Source organism: Lichenostomus cassidix, chromosome 19, assembly GCF_008360975.1.
Source record: "Lichenostomus cassidix isolate B80296 chromosome 19, HeHo_3.0, whole genome shotgun sequence".
Classification (NCBI taxonomy): Eukaryota; Metazoa; Chordata; class Aves; order Passeriformes; family Meliphagidae; genus Lichenostomus; species Lichenostomus cassidix.
This window is the reverse complement of record NC_139499.1, coordinates 3,688,428-3,714,744: the sequence shown is the minus strand read 5'-3', so window position 1 is coordinate 3,714,744 and position 26,317 is coordinate 3,688,428. Positions and strand designations below refer to the sequence as shown.

Below are 26,317 nucleotides of genomic sequence, written 5' to 3'. Positions count from 1 at the left end.
AGTGCTCCAACAGGAGCTCAGATCAGCTCTGGTGTCTGGGCACTGAAGTACTGCACACACCTGCCTGGCTGCAGGAGCACCTAGCCAATTAAAAGCAAATTTGACTAATGATTTCACAAAATAATTCATTTCCAAATATGTAAATGTGGATATTAAACATAGCTGTTTATGTAAAGCACCTGTAGGAGGAAGTAGCACCTTTCTTTGTACATCCTCTTACACTAAATGGCTTTTTGTCCCCAAGGGCTACCTTGCCTCTAACAACTGTCACCTCTTTCCACCCCAGCACCCCCCACCCCAAAACCTGCAGTATGTGCCTTCCAGTGTATACACACTGCACAGCAACATGAAATGAAGTCCAGCCTGCAAATTTGGACTGAAGACTTCTTAAGAGCTGACTCATTGACGCTGGAACTCTTGATTTATTACTGGGTTATCCTGGGTTCCTGTTAAAAGAAAAGAATCAAGCAGTTTCAAGTTCCTCTACAGAGTTTCTTTTGTCAAAGGCTTGAAAACTCTTGTGAGCAGATACTCTGAGATTAGTATTTGCTCACTAGAGGACCAAAGGTAGTTACAACAGCCAGAAAGGTGTGTGTTTTGTTTGCTCTTTCATTATTCAAGATGAAGCACAGCAGATCCAGCTCCTCAAGTGTTTGCTGGGGTTGTGTTGTTGAAGATGTTCAGGTAAGCTGTACTCCAACTACAGGCACCCTTCCTATTGTGATACTCAAGACAGCAAGTTTGACACATTATTATTGGAAAAAATTATATTTTGGAAGAACTCACTACAGAAGGTGACAGAATTCCAAAAATCAAATTACATGAAAATATACATCGCGATTTTCTTTGTACATTAGGTGAGGAAAACTCTGAAGTAGAAGGCAAAGCAGATGAAGGGCCACAGAATAAAGGAGAGAAACTATTTTTGATACCAAACCCAGAAGTTACTCATTTGAAAGCCTACAGATGTGCATGCTTGAACTCAACCTTGCAAAAAACAAGCCTCCCCCACACACACCCCACCCCACAAACAGGCAATGAAAAAGGCAAAACAGAAATTTCACCCATAAAAAGCAGCTCATTCCTATCTTGGACTAACTTAGTCAACCAAACTTCCAAATGAAAGCACTCAAGTCCTTGGAAGTTAAAAATCAATCAAGCTGCTCAAGGGTGCTCCATGGCCAGTTTTATTGCTATACCCAATTCAAGAAGGATGAGTAATTGGGTTTAAAAAATGGGTGGGAAGAAAAAAAAGCACCTTTGAGACTACAACGGTCATCATAAAAGAAGACACGAGTAATTGATAGCAAATCCTTTCAGGGTTTAATTAGGAAAATTTTAAGTTCTGATGGGGGAAAGAAAAGGGAGAACATTTCCAAAAACCAAAAAAAGAGATACTAAACTTTAATAAGCAAGAAATTTTAATTAAGCCTCAGTGGGTCAAAGGAAAATTAAAGTGGGAGGAAAAAAACCAAAACAAACAAAAAAAACCTTTATCCTAATTGGTTTTGACATGCTTCACAAGTTGTTGTTTGTTTTTTTTTAAACTCAGGAAACAATGAATAGGGAGAGAAAAAACCTGCTAAAATCTTTAGAATTTACACAATTCTATCCCTAACTACAGACAGCATTATTTGGTACAATGTGTATTTGTGGATGTACATGAACAGTATATATATTATCCGGATCATGTTGTGCTATGTACACATCTTTACAATTCTTCCTGAAGGTTAAAGCAGTTCATTAGATTTCAAAATGCGTAATCATCTTGTGTTGGCACTTGTTAGGCTCTTGTCAGCATTGATAACTGGCATGTTTTATTGCAGCCCAGTTCCAGCCAGTGTTTGCCAACTTGTAACAACAGAAGTCCAGCAATAGGTGGGTAGAGTGCAGGAAAAAAAACAGTGCCATGTTTCTCAATTGGAGACCTGCAAAGAAATCACAGGTATTAAAATAAAACCCCTCATCAGCCTCACTTGTTTTCAAGATGTTAGTTTTTCAAGCTCAAGAAGGTAACTATTATTTGTTCAAGAACTTCACATACCTCTGAACAGAAGATGAATAAATCCAAACTCATCACCTGAGAAAGACTGGAGTTAGTTCAGCACATTGTGTATCCAAGCTCAATTATCAGACTTTCAGGCTCCTGTTATTCATGTTGCTTGTCGAGTGCACAGTGTGTAAAGCCTTGATTATTCACACATAGAGCTAAACACTGCAGATTTATCACTGAGAAGCCTGTGCATTACTTACTGTGAATGGTAGGTACAAATGGCACAGCAGTGCTCAGCAAGCACTGCCACCACAGCCCCAGTCACACTGGGCTGGTCTGAAACCAGCTGTGGTCCCTCCTCATCCAACTCCCTGCCCATCGCTCACTTGGGAGGAGTCACCAGGACTTAGAAAAGCTTTCGCCTTCCAAAAAAGCAACACAGCCAATTACTTAAAATATTTGTCACGAGCATTGTTTCGCTATGGCCAAGTTCAACATGGCAACAGAGCTGAGGTTAGTTAAGGATACTCTGGAGGGTTACTCACAGTTACTCCCTTTCTCCAAGACAGGAAAAAAAATGTCAGCTGCATTAACAATTCTTGCACTCCAGTTATAGGCAGTCATACAAGACTTTCTGTTCCTTTGCTTAGTCTTTTGATCAATATTAAGCATTTTTCATGCTGAATCTGTACTGGAGAAAGTTCCTTTCAATCAAAGCATTTCTGCAAAGAGACACTGCAGAATGAGTTTGTCACAGATGGAGTCTTCCCCTAACCCCCCCAATGCTCACAGAAGGGTAAGAAAGGAACTCTCTCCTGTACAACTGTGATGAAAAAAGCTACCTAGCAGAGGAATGTTATAAGCTGCTCTGGTTCAGTCACTAGAACCCCTCTGAACTATATACAGTGCTATATTTCTGTCCCTGTGAGTTATGCATGCTGTAGATAACCAGTAAATACAGATTTGGGTTTTTCCAGCCAAATGGGTCAGAGCAGTTTATTTGCCAAACCAACCATTAAGAAAAGGCAGCTTCAACATGAAGCTCTGTTTTGCTTTGAAAAGCAAGAGTGGGAAATTATTAGCTCATGGAGGAAGTTTTTCCTTGGCATACCCAAGATAAAGTGACCAAAGGCCAGGGATTTAAGGGCCATGCTTTAATACAGAGCTTTCTACAAGAGGTTATTAAAAAAAACCCCTCCCATTAAAACTGAGATGGGATTGTGTAAATTAGAGTAAGTATCTTGAGTCAGAAGCTCTTTAACAGGGTGGCATAAAACACAAATATCACGTCAGCTGTTCTCAGGTCAAAACTTGTCCAAGCTCTCAAATATGCCACAGTTCAGTTTCCAAGCAGAACACAGCAGTTTTTCTGAAGCTACTCCCAAGCCTTCCTCACTAAAAATGCTATTTGGGCTGCTGAAGAGACCACCACCTTTCTTGGTATTATTGATGAGCAATATCTCAACTTGATCCTTTCTGCTGTGCCAGGAGACTTTCTATTAAAACTCCCATAGATACCTGAAGCAAACCCTTCTCAGTGGTTCCTGACAACCTCATTGAAGTCTCATTTAAAACCTGTGTTCAACATGCCACCAACTTCTGCAAGATAGTCTGCAACTCCTGAGATAACAAGACTTTCAAGATGCTTTTAAGACTCTAACAAGTGTTCTTCACAATAATGAATATCAAAGAATTATCACCCCCTTCTGTTACAGCTCCAGTAACCTCTAAGCACAATTAATAAAGCAGGATGAATTCTGATAAAGAGAAGGTCAACTTCTGAATAGCATAAAATGCAAGAACACAAGAGAAGTTCCCCAATTTTGGCAGAAGGGGCTGTCAAGTGCACTTAATTCTTTTAGTCATTATTACTGCATACAGCCAAAGAGCTCCACTGAGATCATGCAGCTGAGAAGAAAGGTTTGGGGGTTTCTTTTGCTGTTGAGGGGGGGAAAAAATAGTTCAGCAACACTTAAGCAGGAAATCCTCAACTCAGAGGTAACTGACTTGTCTTGAGAAGGATACTTACCCTGAAAAAAGTGAAGCTACTAGCTGCTGAATAAGTGTCACTCAAAAGCAGTTTCTTGGCTTTTTCTTACACAGCGGGCAACTTTTCTTTTAAATTCTCCATTTCTGTCTTCTCTCCATTCTTTCTGTAATTGAATAGACAGCTTTCAGATGTCAGTCCTATAACAGTGTACAAGCTCTTGGAAGACTCTTGGTGTTTATGTTTTCAGACATTAGCCATCTAGTCAACACCTAAATTTGCTTACAATCATTGAGCTACTCACTGAAAACCTGCGATAGTCAGGACTTTTGAAAGCTTGCTCTGTGTTTCTGTGCCAGCTGCTCACAAGACAAGTGAGGATGTCATTTTCCCTTGGATTTTAGGCACGCTCCAAGACTAACCTGGTGGCTTCCCAGTATTTCACACTGTCTGTCCTAGAATCTATTTGCTTCAGCCTGCAAAGTAGCAGCAAACTCAACCTGTAGACCAAAAGCTATTCTTATGGGTTAGAGATAATGTCTTTAACTGCAGTGATGAAAATGGTACATAGGTACTGCAGAGCCAGCAGTTATCCTGAGATTTTTTTTTTAGGATAGTTTCTAGCCAGGACACTCCAGAACAGAAATACAGAAGTCAGAGTATCCATAAGAGGCACAGCAGTGTCCTTCAAAAGCAAGCACCTCCTCGTTAGATATGGCTGCAAGATACTGGCTCTGTGAGAAAGACCTCAGCAGAATACTCAGCTCACCAACAGGGCTGCTCTCTGTGACAGGGATCTGATTTCAGAACTGCAGAGATGAAGAGCAAAGAAAGATAAGCAGGAAGATGGGTAAGAGGGAAGTCTGAACCCAGAGATGCACACATCAAGGTATCACAAAAACCTACAGGAAAAAGTGCAGCCAGGTTGGTTTTGTGCCAGGCTCATGATGAAAGCACAGGAGCATCTGGTGGGGTTAAGACTGATGTGCTGAGTTGTGGGGAAAATATAAAGAACCCCTTATTTCATGAAGTTCCACAGTTCTTAGTTTCTGATATAAGCAATATATTCTTAGTGCAGGGGTGAGGGAAGGGGTTAAAAAGCCCCACATTGTTTTACCTGATGCAATCTAGCACACTACACCTTTTCACCCCCACTTGGAGTGAAGGTTGTAGTACATTTGAGTGATGAATGGCATATCCTAACATTGATCACCTCCAAGCTCACTTGAACAATCAGCACGTTGGAGAGCCCAGCATGCCTTAACTCTCCTATGAGAGCACAAGTAAGGCTACTAATTAATTTGGTTTTTTTTTTCAGCAATTCATGCAGCAAACATTTGGTTCCTTGGATTGGGACACAGGACAGCTTACACAAGATGGCTTAAGGCCAAGAAAAGCATTGAATTTGTGCCCTCCAAGCTTCAGAGTCTTAGGTTTTGTTTCCACTTTTTATATTTGTAGTTCTGTGAATTGTTCAGATTTGAATAGCAAGCAAAGCTTCCAATTTGACAGCTGAATCTCCAAAACCATAGTTCTAGGTCATGAACTGTTCTATTTGCTTTTCAAAATATCTGATCCTCATTTTTCTCCCACTCCCAGAGATAGCAGTCCAATACACATAGCTCGTTTTTCCAGAAAGCAGGTATATCCCCTGCTCCTGTAATGCTGTGAACTGCCTGTAACACCTAATTCTCTAGACTCACTTTAAAGCAGAAACTGATGACAGCGAAGTATCTTAGAGTAACTGCCAAATTTTATTGCTGCAGTAAACACAGGAGCTGCTGATTCTTCATTACCCTGATGAGTATGTTTTTGCTAATATGAAGAGATCTACAATCCAACAGGAGAAGCCAACTCCTCAAGGAGCACTTGAAGTGTAAAAGTTCCTTCAAACATTTAATACCACAGTCAGAAAAATAGTTTCTAGCATCTGAAATGATGCGTCACTATCTTCACAGTCAGATTTGCGTTTCAGTTTTTGTTCTTTCATGCTGGGCTAGAAAAAGCAGTTTTCATTTTCAACCTTTACCCTAAGGTAAGTTCATTTTGTGTCTAACTTTTCTAAGGAAAAACAAAAGACTAAAACCCCCACTTCGTAAGTAGTTGTCAGAGTAGGGCATAACACAATAAGCCTCATGTCAGGAAGGTGACAAGCACAGCAAGAAGTATGTGCTTTCTCCAGGGTTAGGCCAGCTACATTCAACATACATGAGTTTGTGAACTCAGGAATTCTAATTGCACTTTTAGCATTTCATTAATAACTTGCTCCTCCCAGTGCTCTCAGGTTTACCAGCAGGAAATGTCCATGTTTCCTGGGTCTGTTTCCACCAGTTACATGACACAAAAGGGGAGGTCCAACACTCAAAAAGGTTAAATGAGGTAATTGTTCAATACAACGTTTTGTTTGTTTTCTGTTTTCTTCCCATTAAATTTGTTCCACATGAGTCTGCTCCCATGATTTTTCAGCAGAGCTCAACCACCTTTGAAAATACAGCAGATCAAAGGCTCCAGGAAACTACTAAACTCCCACCCACTTTGGGAAGGTAGAGTTAGGCCGACAGAGCATGTTAGCATTCCTCTGGAAAACTCTGCATCTTAGAATTCCCATCTCCTTTTTTCTCACTCTCACAGATAAAAGATCTAGAACTTCTGTTCTGTGAGAGGACAACACTCAGTCACTGCTGAACTGCAGTTCAAGAGCATGTCAGGTGAGTTGTGACTCAAGTCTGTCCCCCTATGCTCTTCCAGAATTGAGACTTTTTTCCCCTCTCCACCACAAACAGTTGTCAGCTTAACTGTTATTCTGCTCTAAACACAGCTCTTCTAGAGAGCTGAGAGCTGTGTTTATACACACACAGCACAGGCCACGCTCCAGAACACTGTGCTGCATCTAACACTTGCATCTCACTTACAGCTGCAGATTCACAGTCTTTGACTGTAAATCAGAACATTTTTCCTCACTCCTTAGCCAGTCAGCCTAGTGTGGGACAAGCCTTCCTGTTGAGTTGAAGGCCAGATGCCCAGTGAAGCTTTTGAGCATCTTCTCAGAGAACAGAACTATACAGTCAAACCTACTGCTCTAATCCATGGGACAGGAAGACTTCTAGAGAGGTGGAAGAAACTCCCCAGGGCTAATTAGTAGTTCTGTTTGACAACATCACTGCTTTCCCAACAAAAAGGTAGCCTTAGCCTGTGATAGAAAAGGTTCTTCCCAAAGTTACTGTTTCCTAAACTAGAAACAGAACTCCATTACAAGGTTTCTACATTGAAGACAATTGGCAGACTAAAGCAAGTCTTACCGCTGCATCAACATTAGCAGGAGAATCACCATTGGGATCTGCCAGCATAGAAATAACACTAATCATTATAGTTTCCACTGTGTGAATGGGAAGCCAGCGTTCTTCAGGTTTTTCATAGCCATATTTGTCTTCTCCAGGCTCATGAAGAATTGAAATGCAGACATCGCCATTCTTGTCAACTACAAAATAGAACAAGGCATATTTCAGTCATGAACAACACGCTGGCATTTCTTCAGCACACTCATGGAACTGTTCATCTTCATTCCAGCTAGTCTGAAACACGTTAGTGAAGGCATTTTATAAAGAAGGAAAGGAATTAACTATTGCAGCACTTAAACTGTAATAACCAGGGCTTGGTGGAAGTGTGAATGTGCCTGGAGTCCTGGCAGAGAGGGCACACTGGGGAGGAAGGATTCAGTCTGTCACCAGCTCTCAAGACTATTTATTCAGACAGGCTTCCACTACAGCTTTTTCTGTTAAGTTCAGCAAACTAGAGAGCTACTTTCTTCCACAGCAACAGCATCAGCCGGATATTACTGGAACATATTGAAATATGATTTAAACTGCTGGAATTAGAAAGTGCCTGACAAGTACTCTGATATTTCCAGAGCTGAAACTGACACAGCATTAAAATATTCCCTGTCCTTTTGATGGGAGCACTGTCTCCTCCCACCTTTCAGCATCTACAGTTTCTGAATTTGAAAAGCATTTCTTCTTTCCAGTAAAACCATCTTCCATTTTATTTTACCTTCCCATCTATCTCCAAAAGTCCATAGGTAAATGAGACATTAAAAGTCTCCTTTGGAGGGACTAAAAGATTTCTTTTCATGCTTCACTAGATGAGGACAACCTTGGGCCTTCTATACTGAACTGCCAAGTCAGTAATAGCAAGATGAAATATTTGAAAGTGTAACAAAAGGCAGCTGTAGAAGTCAAGTTTCTCCTCAGACTAGAATTTTGCACTTAGGAATAAGAAAAAAAATCCCTGAACAGTTACCAAGAATGCAAGAACCTATTCTGAATAGTTTCTGAAATACTTTAATAGTATTTTATGCTCTCAGAGCAGCACTGTGAAAAACACTGCCATTGTTATTACTTCTCTATTCAGTGAGGATGGCAAAGTAAAAAAAGCAGAGTTTCATATTTTTAACATGAAGAGAAATGTATCTATTTGTCTTCACTGCATTTTAGCTCTGAACTGCAAAAAGAAATTGAAACTTTGACATTTCTTACCATTCGGATGCCAGATTTCTGTGATGAATTTCATTTTTGGCGGCCTCAGTGGGTAGTCTTTTGGAAAAGTAAGATGAGCCTTGAAAACACCACCTTCACTGGGGAATCAAAAATATCTTAGTAGAGTTTCTTGTAAGCTTAAGCTGAAGATTGGTACTTACTGATGTATCAAAAGCTCTAAGTTTACACCTCACACAGCTTAACATCATGTTGGTAATTAACAGTACCAACACCTCCATATGCAATGTAAAGAGTTTCTAGATTGAGAAGATCCTTTCACAAGATACTGCCAGTTCCCCAACAATCTTTTTTAGAACTAGGATGATGTTCCAGAGGGGAAAAACCACGGGGAAAAAAAAAAATTTAAAAACTGCCAAGGAATTTACCATCTGGAATCACAACTTGCATTTTTTTCCTCCCAGTACATTTATTAACAGGAAAAAAAGGTATTGCCAATAACTCCCTTTCTCAAGTCCAGCCCAGCAGACACCCATATTCCTCTGTTAGAGACCTCAGTCCTAATTCTGTGGTTTCAGTCTGCAGCAGTGAGCCCCAGGGAAAAACTGCAGAAAGCTTTGGCTGTGTCTCCAGGATTAAATGTAAAAAGACTTCCAATGCCACCTTTTCAACACTAAGCCAAAGGGACTCAGGCATGTCAGTGAGGTGTTCTGGATTAGTTACCCAATCAACTGGAAAACAGTAATAAACAAGACACATCCAGTTTTTATGTGGAGTAACAGGCCAGGAATAGTCCCTTTTGAAAAATGTGGAGCTGTATTAGATGGAAAGGTTTACAGATGGAATACTTTGCTAATGTCAATACTATAACATTTGCCCTGCTACTGTAATTTCTTTTAACTGGAGGTTGTAACAAAATTTGGAATTGCAAAGGCAGAGATGACAAAGACTAGAGCATAAACCTCCAAAGAAGATGGCATGAGATTGCAGTGTGACAAGCTACTCCTCAGCAGCCACACCGACAAAAGTATTGGTGTGGAAAACCATTCAGTGCAATTTTTCCCCTGTATTTGTAAAGAAGTAGGAGTCAGTCTCCAAAGCCCACAAGCTGCTGAGAAAATAATGTTTTACCACCACTAACCCAAAGGTGTGCAGTTCTAGCAAGTGTCTCAAAAAAAAACAAACCCAAAAAAACAACCAACCAAACAGCCTCAAAAAGCACTACCTTTAAGTAACTTGGCTCTTTGAAGCAGCTGAGGGGATCTGAACCCATAGCATTCATTTTTCACAAGTTTAAGAAAAGGCAGGCAGTTTCCAAAGAATCCTTCATATCAGGAAAGGTAAGAATTCCAGAAACACTGTTTTAACATCCATAATGTCAATACAAAGGAGAGTTAGATTGCATTTGCTGACAGCACCAAACCAGTCAAATCCTTTCTTTCAAACTGAAAAAGTCCTTCTTTCCCTTTTTAAAGAGGCAGATCCTAAAGCTACTAGGCTGTAGGGCATCCCTGGTCACCCCAAACAACTGCATATAAATACAGCTTTTAAACTGGATATACATTAGAAATCAGCTAATGAAATACAACTGTTAAGGGAGATCAATGACATTTTTAGCAATATTCCTGATAAAAGGGCTTCTGTCAGTAGAGTAATACACTAAGTCTAAAGTCTTTTCAAGTAAACACAATAAATAAAGTGGGACCAGGAATGAGACTGAAGTTTGAAAATTGGTTAAGTTAAACTATTATGTAACACTGTCCTTATCAAACAGCCCAGGAAAGAAGGATTCAGTGTAACACTACCCTGAAAAACAGCAACTGAGGACTGAAACAGAAGAGCTTCTTATCTAAAAAGCCTCAAAAAAGCTCAGGGCCTTATCAAAGTGGAGAAAAAAAACACAACTGCAACTTTTAACACCTAAGACGATCATCAATTAGAAACAGCATTTCTTTACTGACAATATCTATAAAATGGCCACAAGAATTTAACAGAACTGCTACAAGACTGCTCAGAAAAGGTCAACAGAAACGGGAGAAAACATCTCATGCAAGACATGAGAAGCACAGTGCAGTGAGCTTGAGGGAAAGCCAAGCAATTTGATTACTGGATTTATGTACTTACTCAAAGTCTGCCGACAGATGTACACAACTTCATGCTGCAACTAAAATTGACCTCAAGTAAATGTCACTAGGCTTTTTGTATCAGTAATTTCCCACTGCAATGGCTTAATGAAGAGAACAGAGTTCATCTTCAAGAGTACACTTTAAACTGATCTCTCCTGGGCATAGAACCTTTTCCCTGGAGTAGATGATCACCCTGAAGTACTCCAGGTCACACTTCCATCTCAAACTGAAGCTAATTCTATAGTGCTGCAGTTCCCTCCTACTACACCTGGCTTTAATTGAATATTTTCCTACAATCACCAGCATGAAAAGTTGTAACGTTTTTAACACAGCACTATCAGCTGAACTACAGCCTCCCAGCAGCAACAGCAAATAGTGGATTTTATCTGCCTTACTTACATGTGAAAGAAAACAGAAGCTGCCTCTAAGTGCACCTATTTTCTCTCTTTTCCATACAAGTACAAAGAGATCAGTGTTGCCTTTTCCCAGGGGAGCAAAGCAGCTTAGAACTTCTACATAGCAAATCCAGCTATTTACAGGTATTTTGCTAGCAACAGAAGAGCATTACCTAATTTAGCACAAAGATTTTGGTTAGCTTTTATTCACTACAAGCAAAGTAGAATTAGTAAATCCGAGTTCACTTAAGTTTCTGCAGAAGTATCAGTACTTACTATAGTGTGTCTGGAGGACCAATAATAAGGACTTCCCATCGATAAAGATCATTGTCATCTATTAAGCCCGCTGAAAAGCCTTCCACTGGATTTTTGTTGAGCTCTGTGTGGGGAAAAAGAATTTAAGAGTAACTTTAGGTGTCTACAATATGCATTTGCTGGTTTTGCTCATGTCTCTATGCAACAAAAAAACCCTGTGACACTTGGCACTTGCTCATGGACTTATGGGCTGGCTGAGTACCCTCAGCTCCCCACCACAAACATTTCTGCCAGAGCTGGGATCGTGTCTGACCCTCAAACTACCCAAGTACACCATGAGCAGAAGGGCCAGAACAATGCCCAGCACTGGGACATGCACAGCTGTGGGACATGCTCTCCTCAACTAGATACCAACGAGTGTTTAAGTCGTTAACAGGCTTTCTAATAATAAAAAAAGCTTTACAAGAATCCGAAGGAGACAGCTTAAACTACAGTCTGTTTTTACCTCTAGAAAATGCTAACAGAAGACCAAAGTCATGCTATATTTTTATTTAAAAGTAACATTCTGCTTTACTGAAATGATTTTTTTTTCCAGAATCGGAAAGCATTTGAGACCTGTGCCAGTGAGTTCTGGAGATAATGATTTACTACATTTTGAACTAGTAGAAGAGAACATAGAAAATAAGCTGTTATGCTGTTCTGGTATGGGGTTGTGTTTTTTTATTTCTTCCTTTTGCTTCATGTTTTTTTCCATCAATACAGCATTCTAAGTGTATAGGCTACTTCATACAGTTACTGCCAGAGAGAGGCTTCTCTGGAAATAGCTACACACAAGACACAGCTAGGTCTAGACTCCACTGAACTTGTTTTCAGCCTGCTCCAGGAAAAAAAAAAACCTGTAAGATCTGGAATTAAACACTTCGAATGAGTTTTGCCTAAAATCCAGTGGTGAGGGCAGGAAGGGAAGAACATCTATTAACTGACAGCTTCAGGTCAGAAGTTACATTAAATGCCATATTTATGCCAAATTCAAATTCTTCATCCAGCATTTTCAACAGTAGTTGCAGAGTCCTCACAGATCTTGGGTACTTAGCATAGGAGAAGAGGGAAAAAAGTTATTCCTTCAACTGGTTACTAATTTCCAGATTAAATTAAGAATGGTAGTTATTGTGAAAAAAACCCTACTTATTTTACAACCTGTCAGACACTATGCAGCCCTCATTGTTCTGTTCCATAGCACAGTTTGTCTACACATTCCCATTTTATAAACCAAAAAGCTGTATTTTGTGTTGGTTTCTCAGCATTACACAGACCTAAGTTCAGAGTGCCTTATAATACCCTCACATAGGTGCAGAGGAACTTCAAGTGAGAACCCTGTACCTTTCTGGAGAAAAAGCTGTCAGTAAGTCCAAACTGATTTGCCCATAAGTTTGCAATCACTTGTTGCCAATTAAGTTCTGAACTATTTAAAGCATGCTTGAAAAAGGCAAGACGAATCAATTCAAGCCCTATACAAGGGATTCTAAGTCCACAGCTCCCATGCTCAGCTCACAAGAAGGACCAAGGTCCTGAAGAGGTAGATAGCAGGAACATCAACTTTGGTCATTGGTAATTCAGTCAAACTTATCCACAAAGATGACTCAATGCTAAAATCCCAAGGAACATACAGGAAGGGGATTTCCTAAGAGCTGTTCAGAGAGGTGTAATCAGGAGGTGAGGTCAACCATCCAATCCCCAAGGTGAAGCATAAAGACTTGGCATTGAGTATTGAGCCCAACCGTGTTTTTTCCAGACAATGACTAAAAGAAAAGGCAATGTCACAGGCTCTCTAACCAAGATGCAAACTTCAAACCTAAAAATTACGGCATGGCCACATCTCCTCTAAGCAAATCAGTTTTCTCACTCTGGCATCTGTGAAACCTTATGGAAACAGCTGCACAAGCCTGAGTAACTATTTAATTTTAGCTGAAAGGGCAGACAGTCTAGGTGAGCATCTCACATTGAGAGAGCTTCACCAATCCCTTACTACCTCTTTAATGCAACCATTCCTTCAGCAAGGTATATTATAAGTTCCACCATATTAGTAGTTGAATATAACCTGCTTTTTTCATGCAGGATTGCATTTTTTAAAAATTGCCTATTGCTTGTGAAAAAAGCCATCTCTGCTCAGGACACTTACTTCATCCTTTCAGCTGTTATTAGTAATGTTATACAGAATATCCACCATAGTAACTACAGAAGTCAGAATGCAAATACTAGGTTTGAGTATCTCACCTAAGACTTTCAAACCTTAAGTCTGTGAAACTTAAGTCCCATCATTTCTGAATTTCCAGAGAAAAAAATGATTTGTGCTGAGTCCTGTGTGAACAGCTGTAACTCAAACTGCTCACATTTACTTTCTTTCTTGTTTCCACATTACTACTGCTCACTGGCAAGACTTACAAGAAGACCACCAGAAGCTAAGACTGAAAAAATTCAAAATGTTTCTTTCTACTTAAATATGCCACACTATTTCCAAGGCAAATATACATATTTTCTTCTCTATTTCTTAATGTGTGCTATTTCAATTTCTTCCTACTTCTCTCTCAGCCTCAAACAACATTATCCCTAAGTAGTTGAAAACATTTTTGTGCATTTATTCCCAAAGAAAGACAGCTCTTATACTCTGACTCACACCTAGGACTGTGTAGCACCATATTGCAAGAGATCTTGTGACGATTTAAATTGCTGCATGCCAGCTCCTTTAGTGCAGAACATCTGTAAACTGTATGAAAGGGACAATCACTAATGAAAATCTTTAGTTAAAGCAGTTAAAGAAGTTTGCTTAGTGGATGTTGCCTATAAAGCAAATGAGCACATTACTTCTTTTACAGGAGGTGGCATCAGTCTTGGCTTGTGAAAAGGTTATTTTCCTTCCATGACAGCAATACTGAAACAAACAGCTGCTGATTGCAGAAACACTCTGAGGAAAAACAATTAATATAAGCTTGTACACCTTCTTCACAAGAGGTATGCAGAATTACCAACAGCAATTTAAAAATGAGCTTTTCCATCCAGATTATTTATGCTAAACTAAACAACATGGCTGGTAGGCAGACAAAAAAGGGAGTCTTGGCAAAGTTCTGCACTGAGACATGAAAAGCATCATCCTTGGCTGCTTTACCATGGATAGCCAAGAGCTGCTACTCATTAAAACTTGTCAACACCGAGACCCAAGGTTTGTTTGGCTTTGTTTTTTTCCCTGGATATAGTCAGTGCTGTGCATCAGGATAGTTAACCAGTAGTACCACCTGTCTCTTGCCTCTCTCTCTGCTAGCTGAGCCTCACTCAGTAGTGAAATCCATGTACCAAAATCCCAAAGGAGCAGCAATGGAGGCAGAGCACGAAAGGAACACACACAGAGCGGCTCAGGCACACAGGGCTGGTGCCAGGACAGTGTCACTGCCCACTGACCAAGTGACACTGACACTGCACCCAGAGCAGGGGACACCTGCTCCCTGTGCCTGTCAGTCCCCACCAACCACAGCACTTAACTGCTTGCAGCCTGAACAGGAGCTTCCCTAGACAAACGTGGATAAAGCAAAGGATTAAGTTCCCTTCTCCAGGCAGGGACAGGGGAACAAGCTCTTGGTGCAGGTCCTCTGCAAATCCCTGCTGAAGAACTGCCCTGCAAATCCTGGCAAAGCAGAGAAGCCAGACACCTATGAAGAACTGAATCCTTCCACATTATTTTTCCAACAGCTTTACTTTGAGATTTCTTGTTTAGCTAAAGATATGCTGTACTTTTTAAACATAAATGACTACATTAACACATTTCCATCATGTCCATGCCTAACTAAATGCCATTTTCTTGCTACTACTATATATTACACTCTGTGGTTTAGTATTTCTGACAATATTTTTTGCATTTCTGATTACTTAATATAATAGGAATTTTTCTACCCAGTTAAAAAAACCAACAAAACATTCTTACACTTAGTCTAAAAGCAGTTTCAGGTAGAGTCCTTTGCAGACCAAGCAGCAGCTGACAACCAAAGCAGCACACAGCTGGACAGCTGCCAAGCAGCAACATACTTGGAACAGAATCCAGTGTCTGCTTATAAATTAGACATTCAATTCCTTTAATCCCAGTCCTGAACCTGGGATTAAATCCAATACCTGATTTGGGAGGTGAGGAAGACTAAAGGCCCATAATCCAACAGAGTTGTTTAAATCCAGAACAGACTCTAAAGCCCCATGGCTCCCTTTCCACATGATCTGCCACACAGCACACTGCCTGTCCCTTCAGCTCTTACTAAAGCAGAAGAACTAAGCTACCATTGCCTTAAGCTTGAGCCAACACAGCACCACGGGCTGCGCTTCCAGTTTCAGTGTTTAGTTTACATCAAGCTACTGATGTTCCCACACTCACTGAAACTGCCTTTATATTAGCCAAGAGACTTCACCAATCCCAGAGCAAAACAGCACCAACAAAAATGACTAAGCAGAACAAGCCCCATGGCTCCATGGAGCAGCTATGTACGGCATCCAAACTTTTCAGCCTGACGTCTCACCCAGCCAGCCACTGCGTATGAACACTTTGCAGTATTTTAAGCTACATTGCAGTACAAAGCTTTCAAAAATATGAGCTCCTGTATTTTTTTAACAGCAGCCCATTTATTTAGTTACACAGTGTTTGAGGTTTGTGCAGCCAGTGAATAGAGTACAACACAAAAACAGGACTAGGGAGCCCAAGTCCTGGCTAAGGCTTCTGGATAAACCACATAGGTGGCTTACACAGCTCTCAGAACAAGCAGGCCACATCAGCTGCACCTCAGGCCTGTGTTGTCCTGGTTGCTTTTTGTGAGGCTCGGCACTAGTCCAGAAGCTTCTAACATCTACTCAGACTGAAAATCCTCATTTTAAACTCTTCTCTGTACCCCACATGGTCACTCCCATATAGTCCTATTACTTCACTGAGGTCAGTTACAATTTCCAAAACTTTGTTGCCTGCAGACCCAGCTGTACATCTCAGATCCTAGAGGACTAGAGCTGAGATTACGATAAAGTAATATGATCTCCCTGTAGAGATGTATTCCCCAAGCTCTCCATATTATCTGCTTTCATCATGTTCTGTCTTGCTGCACAAGCTCATCCAAGAAGTTCAAGACAAAACGTGGCACAAAATATGCACACACTCCTGATAGCCACTGTGGGAGTGACAAACAGACAACATTTTAAACGGAACAGATTTAGTCTCTGAAGGACACAAATTACCTTGAACAGAGACTAAAGTAGTAAAGACAAACTTGTCTTAAGCAGAGATTCTACCAACCATTTCAGCAGCAGTTTTAGACTCTTAACTTTAGCCTGGCAACTAATTTCTGGTGCTCCACACATCATGCCCTCTCATTAAGGGCAGCATTTCAGTCTTCTACAAATCAAATTCTCTAAGCTCAGTGAATTTGTGGAAAGGGTTGCACAAGTAGCATTAACAGGCAACCTGCATCTCAGTGCAGTGCTCCACACTTTTGTGTACTGCTTCAGCTGCCATCTCCTCAGCTATACCTGCAAAGTCTTTAACGGATTTGTACAGTGAAGAAGACTTTAAAAGGACAGAAGACAAGGTTGGAGATTTCTTGTTTGATTTTTTGTTTCACTCCCAGTCAAATTCCTAGCCATGGGCACAGCTTAGCTTTGCAAACAAGTGGAGAGCAGTGCTATCCCAAAGTTCCTAAAACTGCCAGTACAGGTTTGAGGATTAAAGTACCAGAGAAATTTGAGTAGATAGAAATTGGAATTCTTTTAAGAATAAGGTGTCACATTATTCCAAAAATTAGGTTAAAAACTGAGTTTCTTGATTCTGTATATTCTGTAGCTCCACGTTCATAGGGGTCATGGCATACCTGAAGACAGACAATTGGGAGTTCACGTTAGTTATTTAATGGAAAACTGAGTCTTAACACACCAACCAGGAGCTTGTGGGTCTTTGGGATTGCCTTGGTTCTTACAGAACTCTTCATAATCCCTTAAGCACATGGAGGTGGACACCAGTAGACACTGTCAGTATTGTTTCAGATATCTCTCTCAAAGGTCCCAAAGCCAGCTCTTTGATCAGTTTCTGTGTATCTGTGCTCTAGTTGAGACTGTCAAACCTGGTAACCCAGTTTACCCAGCCCATGATCTTTTCCCATGCACCATTTTACCTGAAATCATGACCTATTTTGAGGCATTTCTTTTCTGCAGCACTCTTCATACATGGACCCTTCTGTGCACACACTCAAACCAATCCTTTTCCAACACCCCATGCTACAGGAGAAAGGTCTGTTTCCCTCTCAATGCATTTGCCATTAAGCAAATATCTAAACTCAGTAACTTCAGGAACTGTGGAGCACATTGTGACTACTAAGCCCACAAACCTTTCCTTTCAAAACAAATGTGGTGTTTAAATTACTTTCCTGTCTGAATCACTGGAAATACAGAACATACTCATCTGATGATAACTTTTGAATTTCACAATATTGTTTGAAGTTTTGAAACTTATGCTTCCAGAATTAAGGTTCTCAGCACTAAGCTCAAAACATATATTCAAATTAGTATCAGTCATGTAATTTTGAAGAAATCAATATGAAATGTTTCCTGAAGAGCCCTCTGACTAGACTGCTAGCAGCATGCTCTGTGTTCCATCAGACCAGAATCCAGCACAGTTACACCACCTGGGTTAAAACGGAGGTTGAGTAAGGTCTGTTAAAAATCACAAAAAAACCATTCCCAGGAAGGTCTGAATCTTGAGGGGAACTGTTACGAGGAAAGGAAAAACAAGGATAGTAAAAAAGAAATTGAATTCTTTTTTCAATTCTGAACCCCACATGTAAAAGGAAGCAATTATGTCACTAGGGAATATTCAGTGCTTTGCCCATAGTCAACTGCAGCACAGGGCCATGTTCATCCCTCACACTCAGTGTAACAAATGCCACCTCCACTTTGTCCTCAGTGTTTGATGCCTGCTTCCACTCTTAGGAGTTAGACAAGCATTCAATGGATATTTGCAGCTGTCTGTATTTGAGATGGTCACCCTCAGCAGCAGTCAAGAGATCTTATCAGGATAAGTAGTTTCTGAGACTCCATAATTATCTCAGCCCGAAGCAGGTGTCAGAAACAGGTCAGATGAATCACACTCTACATGCACTTATTTCTCTCATCTACAAAGGTAACTACAAGTTTCAGATACCTACTGCACACAACTGCTGAAATTTGGCAAGACTGGTGTCATCCTGGGTGCCATTAATGTAGCTGAGTTTAGAATGGACAGGAGAAGTTAATTAACTTCTAAAAAGCTATTTGCAACTTACCAACAGGTTAACGCTAAGAAAAAAAAATTGCATCCAAGTACCTTCTGAGCATTCATACACACACTGATCATGAAACAGCACTGCTGCACAGAGCCACTAGTTCTAGGATGTGTCTGGTTCACAGACAAGAACAGACACCACTAGAAATCCACTGGAAAGTGGCATGCCTATGTGATAGGGACATGTTAACCTCTGAGGAGCTCATCAGGAGCTTTCCTTGTCATATGCATAAGTTGTTGTGCAAGTCAAGGACAACCTTCCAGCTTGTTTTCTCTCCTGTTTATAATATGAATTACAGGTTTGCATATCCTAACTTGAGCCACATTATCATTCAGAATTGTTTTAAGACATGCCTTTAAATGACTCCTGACAACACCATCTTCTAGATCAGCACCAAGTGCCAGCCAGCTAAAAAACCAGCCAGCTTGACCTATGAGGTGTGTGAGGACAGCATGGAAATAGGTTTCCCTTAACAATCCACACACAGAGACACTGTATGTGAAAACTTTTACAGACTGTTTCTATCAAGAAGTCTTTACTGTTATTCCAAACCTGCACAAAAACTGCTAATATTTCTCTCCAGGAGAGCAGTTATTTTTATGGAACACTATTTCAATTAGATTGCTGTACTTAGTGTTCTTAAAAAGGTCTGGATATCTGATCTCTGCTCCAGCTGATATGCCTTGGACCTGAGAGTAGGAAAGGAAAGCAAATATTAACGCTTACACTTGTAGGGTGGCCTAAAGCTCAAGCCTACTAGAGACTGCAAGTGAAAGATCTGACCAAGAGCAGACACTGATAGATATGCACACAGCACAGAAAACTGAAGCACAGAGCAGGTGCAGCTCGGTGATAGCACAGGGCTGCACGTGAAGTGCTGCCCTGATTCCGTTCCCATACACTGCAACAAAAACTGGACAGGAGACTTTCAGAAGTCACAAACCCTCTTCCTCACCCAAGCCACCTGCTCTCCTTTTTTCCAGGCACCCAACTCTGCACACTCATTTTAGTACTTGGTTAGTTCTTGCCCTCAGAACAGCAGCCACCTTTCAGTTCAGTTCCACTTCATAAGAACCCCATCTCTATGCTGGGAACAAACTTGTATTTGAGATCAAAACAGAGGTTGATTAAATACACTACAGGAAGAAAATTTAGCAGAATGCCAATTTGGGGCAAAAAAGTTTCATCCACAAAGGTCACTTATTTTCAAACTGTTTAGCATAGGGCTTTGTGGGAACTAAAAACCAACTTGTACCAACCACAGAAGGGACCAAGTAATCCTATATTAGTTGAATATGCATGCATTGTCCCAAGTCTGTCTTGCATTAAAATGAAATTTCAAAGATAAAAAGGAAAGTCAAGGCAGAATCAGTTACAATTACAACACGTGGATTCATATGAAGACCATTCACTCAACTTGACTTATCCCTATCAGTTTCTCTTAAAAAATGCAAATCAACAAATCCTTAGTTTGCAGTTCTGTGGCAAATAACTACAGTACTGAAGCTGGAATCAGTATCAATCACACAAGGCAAGACATTGTAGTTGGTTTTGGATGATTTAACATCTCCAAATGAAACTCTTATCAACAAAGCAGGAATTCTTCTAATGAAAATCTTTTCTCAGATGGTATTAATTTTGCTCCTCACTTCAGTGGATCTCCAGCAACATTCTGCCATTCTACTATTCTCAAACAAAACAGGAATAAATCACTCTACTCCCAGGTTCAGATATGCCCATTCTTTGGTGTAACTTACAATGCCTTGTTTGGAGAGAGAAGAGAAGGAAAGAACTCAGAGTTCACAGTAAATTTGGTTCTTTCCCTGAAAGATTAGTAAGCTGAGATAGGTGGAGCCAAGGCTGTGACTCCTTCATGAGGCAGCTACAGTAAGTTTATGAAGCAGGTTATTGCTTCATCCTGTTCAAGCAATGGGTTGAGTCATCAAGCTCTTCCATTCTGAGATTTAGCTAAACTTCACTTTCCAAAACTGCCAGCACCCTGAAATTTTTCTGGTGGCTGCTGCTATAAATACTCTTTTCTTTGAAGATGCAGAGTTCAGATTATTTCTGCAAGAGGAACACTTGGAAAACTAACACGTAGCAGGCAAAGTTAGCCATTAGACATATTTATCATGTTATTTACAGTGGCAACAGAAATTCAGGCTGCTTGTGCTGTTGTAGTGACTAGAGTCTCAGCAAGGCCTGTGTTTCAGCAATTATATTGCCCATAAAGTCAGCCTGAACAAGATAGCTTTTATAATTCTGTCAGCACAACCTCACAAGGAACAGGATTATCTCACCTGCTGTAAGAGGGCCCTACACTGCCAGGGGGATTGAGTGCTATACACATGCTGTACCTAAGCACCCCAAAAAAACAACAGACAAGAAAGATTGATGGTTATCTAAAAACATGAAAGAGTTTTTTTAAAAAAATATGCTGGGAGGTTTATAATTTCAGGAGAACTTGACACGCTACTAAGTCTGACACGTGCAGGACCTTGGAGTCTTAATTATTTGGGATAATACAGACTATTACTATCCATATGAACAGACCTTCCCAATGGAGATAACATGCGATCTAGTACCAAATTAATACTTCACATCAGTGCCACTCAAATGACTATTTTATAGACAAAGTTACTGTAAGCCAGTACTCAACTGTAAACAAAGGTTTCTTACACACCAGCCACCCCAGAGCTATGCATCTCAGCTTTGATGTATAAAGTGATCTCCACTCCACAATTCCCTCTCCATTCACTGCTCAAATAGATTTTTTTAAAAGTCCTGTCTAATTGCCAAACATTCAAATAGTTCAACATTACATGAAAAGATTCTTCCACAGAAGAAAGTAAAAACCGTTGAAGTGTCACATTAAGTATTTAATACAGTTTTCCTACTTGTTAATTTTCAGTTAGACATTTCTGCTTTGAAATAGAAGCTGCATACGCTTTAAACTGAAATAATGCCATGTTTCTCATGTTTAAGCAAAGCGTTAGTGTGGTTTTTTTCTGTATCCTAAGCTGGAGATTATTTACAGCCCAGCACAACTTCAGCCAACAAAGGCATGGTTATTCCCATTTCCAGTGCTCCATGTTTATGTTAAAGAGAACTCGCACTTCTAGTTCCACTGTGCACTGCTGATTTAACTGCGTCCTCCCTTCATGATTTTGCTGGTTGAACTAGACAAGTCTGTCTACTCTAAAGTCTTTGTGTCAGCAAGAATTTGGCAGAAAGATGAAATAAAAGTATTCAGAGAAATACCTCAGTCTGTAAAACCCTTGGGCTTGACAGCTCTGGAGACTGGAAGAGAAGCTTTACACCCTCTTGTCTCCATCTCTTTTTAAAGAGCATGAAGTTTTAGGGCTGTAAAAAACAGCTTATCCTCCCCCCAGCTCCCCTGGGGGTTGAACTCTGCTAACCCAGTGCTATACCTATCTACAAACTTGCTGTAGACTTTTTTTTTGCATTCAGAGGCACTTTTTTTCCTTTTAGTTTTTTCTGCACATTGCCTGCAAGAAATGGAGAGGTCATGGCTTCTATTTCACATTATTCACTAACCCACAAAATGCCCCTCTCCTTACAAAAAAAGAAAAAAACCAAAAATGTTTGAATTTTAAGGTATTTCCAGAAGCTGCTTCAGCTTACAATTAAGTTGATTTGAGAGGGAACAGCATTTAGTTTTACAGATATCCATAGACACCTGATCCTCCAGCTCTAGTTAGACTACCCTTTTAAAATGGCTTTGATATTAAGAGATGCCCACTCAGCACTTCCTTAAAACTTAAAAAAGCTCAAACAAACCAAAAACACAAAACCATTAAAACTACCCCAAAATTCTTACTACCTTGAATTGTTCTTGTGCCTAAAAGGGGGCAAGCACATGTCAAAATAAAAACAGCTACTACACACTAAGACCCTGAGAATCCAGGTCAATATTCCATTAACAAAGGCACTGTGAAGCCACGGAATTTTGGAGATTAAAAAGCAACCCACATCTAACTTGAAGTTATATTTTGTGACTGTCATTGAATGTCCCTTCTCTCACAGCATTATCAGCATCCAGAACATGCCACTGAAGTGCACAAGCATGTTGTACATATGGTGCTGCAGCACCAGCTCCCTGCTCAAGTTACAAGCCAGCTTGCTCTAGAAAAAAAAAAGGAGTCTGTCTTCATATGCTTACTGGAGCAACTTCAGTTTATGTTCTCATGTTCTCAAGTTTTGCTCTGTTTGATAAGACCCATTGTTTTACATCTTACTGACAACCTGCAGCCTCACCACTTGACCTATACTTTGACAAAGCACTCAGGAATTAAAACAGCTCGTTAAAGTACTCCATGCCAGACACCTCCTTTCCCCATGATTAAGAACCAAAGCATACAGGGGACCAAACAGGTAGCCACTCTGAGAACTACTGTTCAACAGTCCTCCTGCCATTGTTTTTTCTTCTTAGCATTGAAGAGATACCCAGGGTCTCACCATTAAAGAATTTTTATACTCCTCAACTGCTCCACCATTACACAGGTTTCAGATTCTTGCTTCAACCTCCCTCCATTTCTGGATGTGTTGCTCAAAGTCTAACAGCTTCAACTTCAGATCTCTTGTGATTATTGAAGCACACTGAATGATCTAAAGCACTTTAAACTAGTTTAGATCACATAACATATCAACTGTCTGTTTACTGTCCTCCAAAACACAACCACCAGGTACAGCCCCATGACTCACCACACTTGGGACAGCCAAAAACTGCATGGATCAGAGCGACTGAATATCAGACCCACCAGGGTAAATACCACCACCGTGTTGATTTTTGGTTTCAGGTAGAAAAAGCAGTGTGGGTATAAACAAAGGGACACGCTGGAGCAGCTGAGACTTGGAAGAAGACAGTCAGCAGTAGGGAAGGAAGATAATGAAGCTCAATCTCTGCACTGCAACTTGAAGCAGCCTGACACCAGAAAAACCAGTGTCAGTCCAGTGCCAGCTCAGTTCAGATGTCACTTAGAAAATAGTTTCTTCCATACATGGTAACTTTCTCAGGTCAGTCACACCTGACAGGACTTTTGAAGAGTTCAAGACTATTCCTCAATGCTCAACACACTTCATGCACACTCCAAGTCACTTTTAATATGGTTTCAATTTCTTTTAGTTCGTGTAAAGGGATACCTAAGGTGTTGATATTACTGAAATCACAAAATCCCCACAAGCAATGGTACAAGCAATGGTTGCAGTCAGTACAGTTGGATCGGCAATAGGGGCAGCTGTACAAGCTCACCAGTTTTTACCAGTGTACCTGAAGCCTTCAGAAAATAGTGAGCAGAAAGTTAAACAGAAGTTAAGCCCTCGATCTAGTAAGTCTACAACTCTACTTACATATCAAACCAATTGGTGCTTACACAAGGTCTTATGACCTCACAAGACAACAAAAAATACACCACAGAAGCTGAATACTTCTCAGGAGACTTCAGCTTTATGTCCAACTTTCTTTCGTGAAGCACAACTAGCAGATTAAAAGAGAAATTCCAAACAGCTGAACAAGTATTCTAGGTTACCAAATGCTTGTTTTTATCAAGTTAGGTAGCAACTATTCTACAGTATTGTTTTCCCTTAAGGGATCACATACAGGATAGAGCTTTGCGTCACATCCAGCCTGGAGCTCCTGCAGTAAGTCCATACTGAGGCGTTACTGGCTTATCTGACCGTGCAGACACCTCCCTGAGTGTCACGAATAACTTCAGCGGTTACCAGGGCATTAACAGGTGCATGTCGATGGTCAGGACTAAGGCCACAGGATGAGATTTTTAGCCATGGTTATGAATTTTTTTTTTTTTTTAAAGAGCGTCACCTTAAAGGAGTAAAACATTCTGTGCTAGTAGTTAACGATACTGAAGTTTCTCAAACCGATCATCAACCAAAACCCGAAAACAGTGCTGGAGATGCACAAATACACCATCCGGCTCGCTATACCCGGTTATGCAACCTCATCTCCTCACTGCTAACAATGCCGCTTTCCACCCTTAGGCTTTCAGCGACATTAACTGAGGTCCCGGGCCAAAATCCTGCTCTGGGATTCCCTGTGCCACTCAGTGACCCTGTCCCTTTTGTACGGCTACTCGGCCAACTCCAGCCAGCGGTGTAATTGCCCGAGTTTAGGTACACCTAGCACACATTTCCTTATCTGGCTACGGAGGGATTTTTACGTAAGGGACAAAAAAGGCGACCCGATTCTCCCAAGGTGCCGAGCGGAGCCGTGCGCTTCCTCGAGCGGATCGCCGTATCCCGGCCCAGCAGGCAGAGGATGCGGCGAACATGTGCGAGTGGGGGAGGGAGAAGGGAGCGCTGCCGGCTCGTTTCCCTTTAAGTGTGGCCGCGCACACATGGAGCCGCATTGTGCGGCCCCGCGCATGCGGGTCCCCTCGGCGGGGCCGGGCCGGGCCAGCTCGGCCGCCCGCCCGCCCGGGGACAAAGGGAGGGGGCGCGGCGACACCGAGCCGGGCTGACACCCCGCTCCCCTCCGCCGCCGGCCCGAGCCCGGCGCCCCGGCCCTCTCCGTCCCCCGGCCCGGTGCCCAACTCCTCCTCCCCCGCAGCCGTCCCGCCCTCTCGCCCCCGGCGGACCCCGCCGCCCCTCCCCGCGGGTCTCCCCGCAGCGCTCCCACCCGCCCCCCGTGCTGCCCGGTCCGCTCCCCCCCGCCGGTGCCTGCGGAGCCCCCGGCGCTTCTCCCGACAACAAAGGGGGCAGCGGCCTCCCCCTCCCGGGCACGGGAGGTGAGGGGGAGCCGCGGAGGGGAGGCGGGACGAAGGCACCGCAGGTCCCCGCGGGAAGGGGTGCTAGTGCGGGGAATCAGCCTGGGCCCGGAGTGCCTCGGCCGGGGCTGTGGGAACAATCCTCCTTCCTCCGCATCTTCGCGGCGCCTCGCAGACACCCCCAACTATCACCCCACAGGCATCCCCCGCGCTGCGGGACGAGCTCCGGCTCGCTTCTCCTCCCCGCCCCAGGGAGACGGGGCCGCAAGGGAAAGGGACGAAGAGTCCTCCAGGCTGGGCACAGGGCCGGGGCGGCCCGACGAGCGCGGCCGTGCCACCCCATGCTCCCCCGGCGGGACGGGGGCAGCCGAGGAGACGCTCCCCCGCCGTGCCGGCCCCGGTCCCCTCCCCCGGCTCCCCTGGCAGCGATCGCCGGCCGGGCTCCCCCTCCCCCGCTCGGCCTAGTTCCCTCGGCTCCCGGCTGGGCACAGCGCGGCGAGGGGGGGCCGTAATCTCCCCTTCCCCCTCACACACACACGCACTCCCGCCCGCCCCCTCCCCGAGCCGGCGCCCCTTCCTTCCCCCGCCGTGGGCCGCGGCCCCTCCGAGGCCGCCCGGCCGCTGCTCCCCCGCGGCGGATCGCCCGCCGCCCTCCCTTCCTCCCTCCGCCGCCGGCCCGGGTACCTGCTAGTTGTCTCCGCAGTAGCAAGGCGGACTGGAGCTCCGTCATTCTCCCCCGCTCTGCCCGGGGAGGGAGTCCCAGCGGCGGCGGGGACGGCGCGGCTCCTGGCTCTGCGAGAGGCGGCGGCGAGCGTCCCTCAGCCCTTCCGCTCCGCGCCCGCCGGGGGTCTGGCTCGGCGCCGGCCGCCACAGCACGCAGGGTCCCGGGCAGGGCAGAGCGGCCGTGGCTCCGAGCCGCCCTCCGCCTCCTGCTCCGAGCCCTCAGCGCCGCCACCTCCCGCTCCCCCCGCCAGGAATTTCACCGCACTCGGGGCCG

General features: G+C 42.7%; 1 protein-coding gene across 3 annotated transcripts; it reads right to left on the bottom strand.

Annotated features, from left to right (window-relative positions):
• Positions 1-749: 749 nt before the first annotated feature.
• UBE2G1 (ubiquitin conjugating enzyme E2 G1) lies at positions 750-26,296 on the bottom strand. 3 transcript variants are annotated; one of them, XR_014855866.1, is made up of 7 exons: positions 26,005-26,296; positions 11,268-11,370; positions 8,513-8,610; positions 7,280-7,458; positions 4,023-4,146; positions 2,045-2,080; positions 750-1,928 (listed from the first exon to the last, which is right to left on the bottom strand). XR_014855866.1 is itself a non-coding variant. In XM_085078837.1 (6 exons), the coding sequence occupies exons 1-5, from the start codon at positions 26,048-26,050 to the stop codon at positions 4,060-4,062; spliced, it is 513 nt and encodes a 170-aa protein (XP_084934963.1). In that variant the 5' UTR covers positions 26,051-26,294; the 3' UTR covers positions 750-1,928; positions 4,023-4,059. The 3 variants fall into 3 exon arrangements, 2 of the variants coding, with proteins under 2 accessions (XP_084934963.1, XP_084934964.1); XM_085078837.1 differs by lacking the exon at positions 2,045-2,080 and having other exon boundaries at positions 26,005-26,294; XM_085078838.1 differs by lacking the exons at positions 2,045-2,080; positions 26,005-26,296 and having other exon boundaries at positions 8,513-8,605.
• Positions 26,297-26,317: the final 21 nt, after the last annotated feature.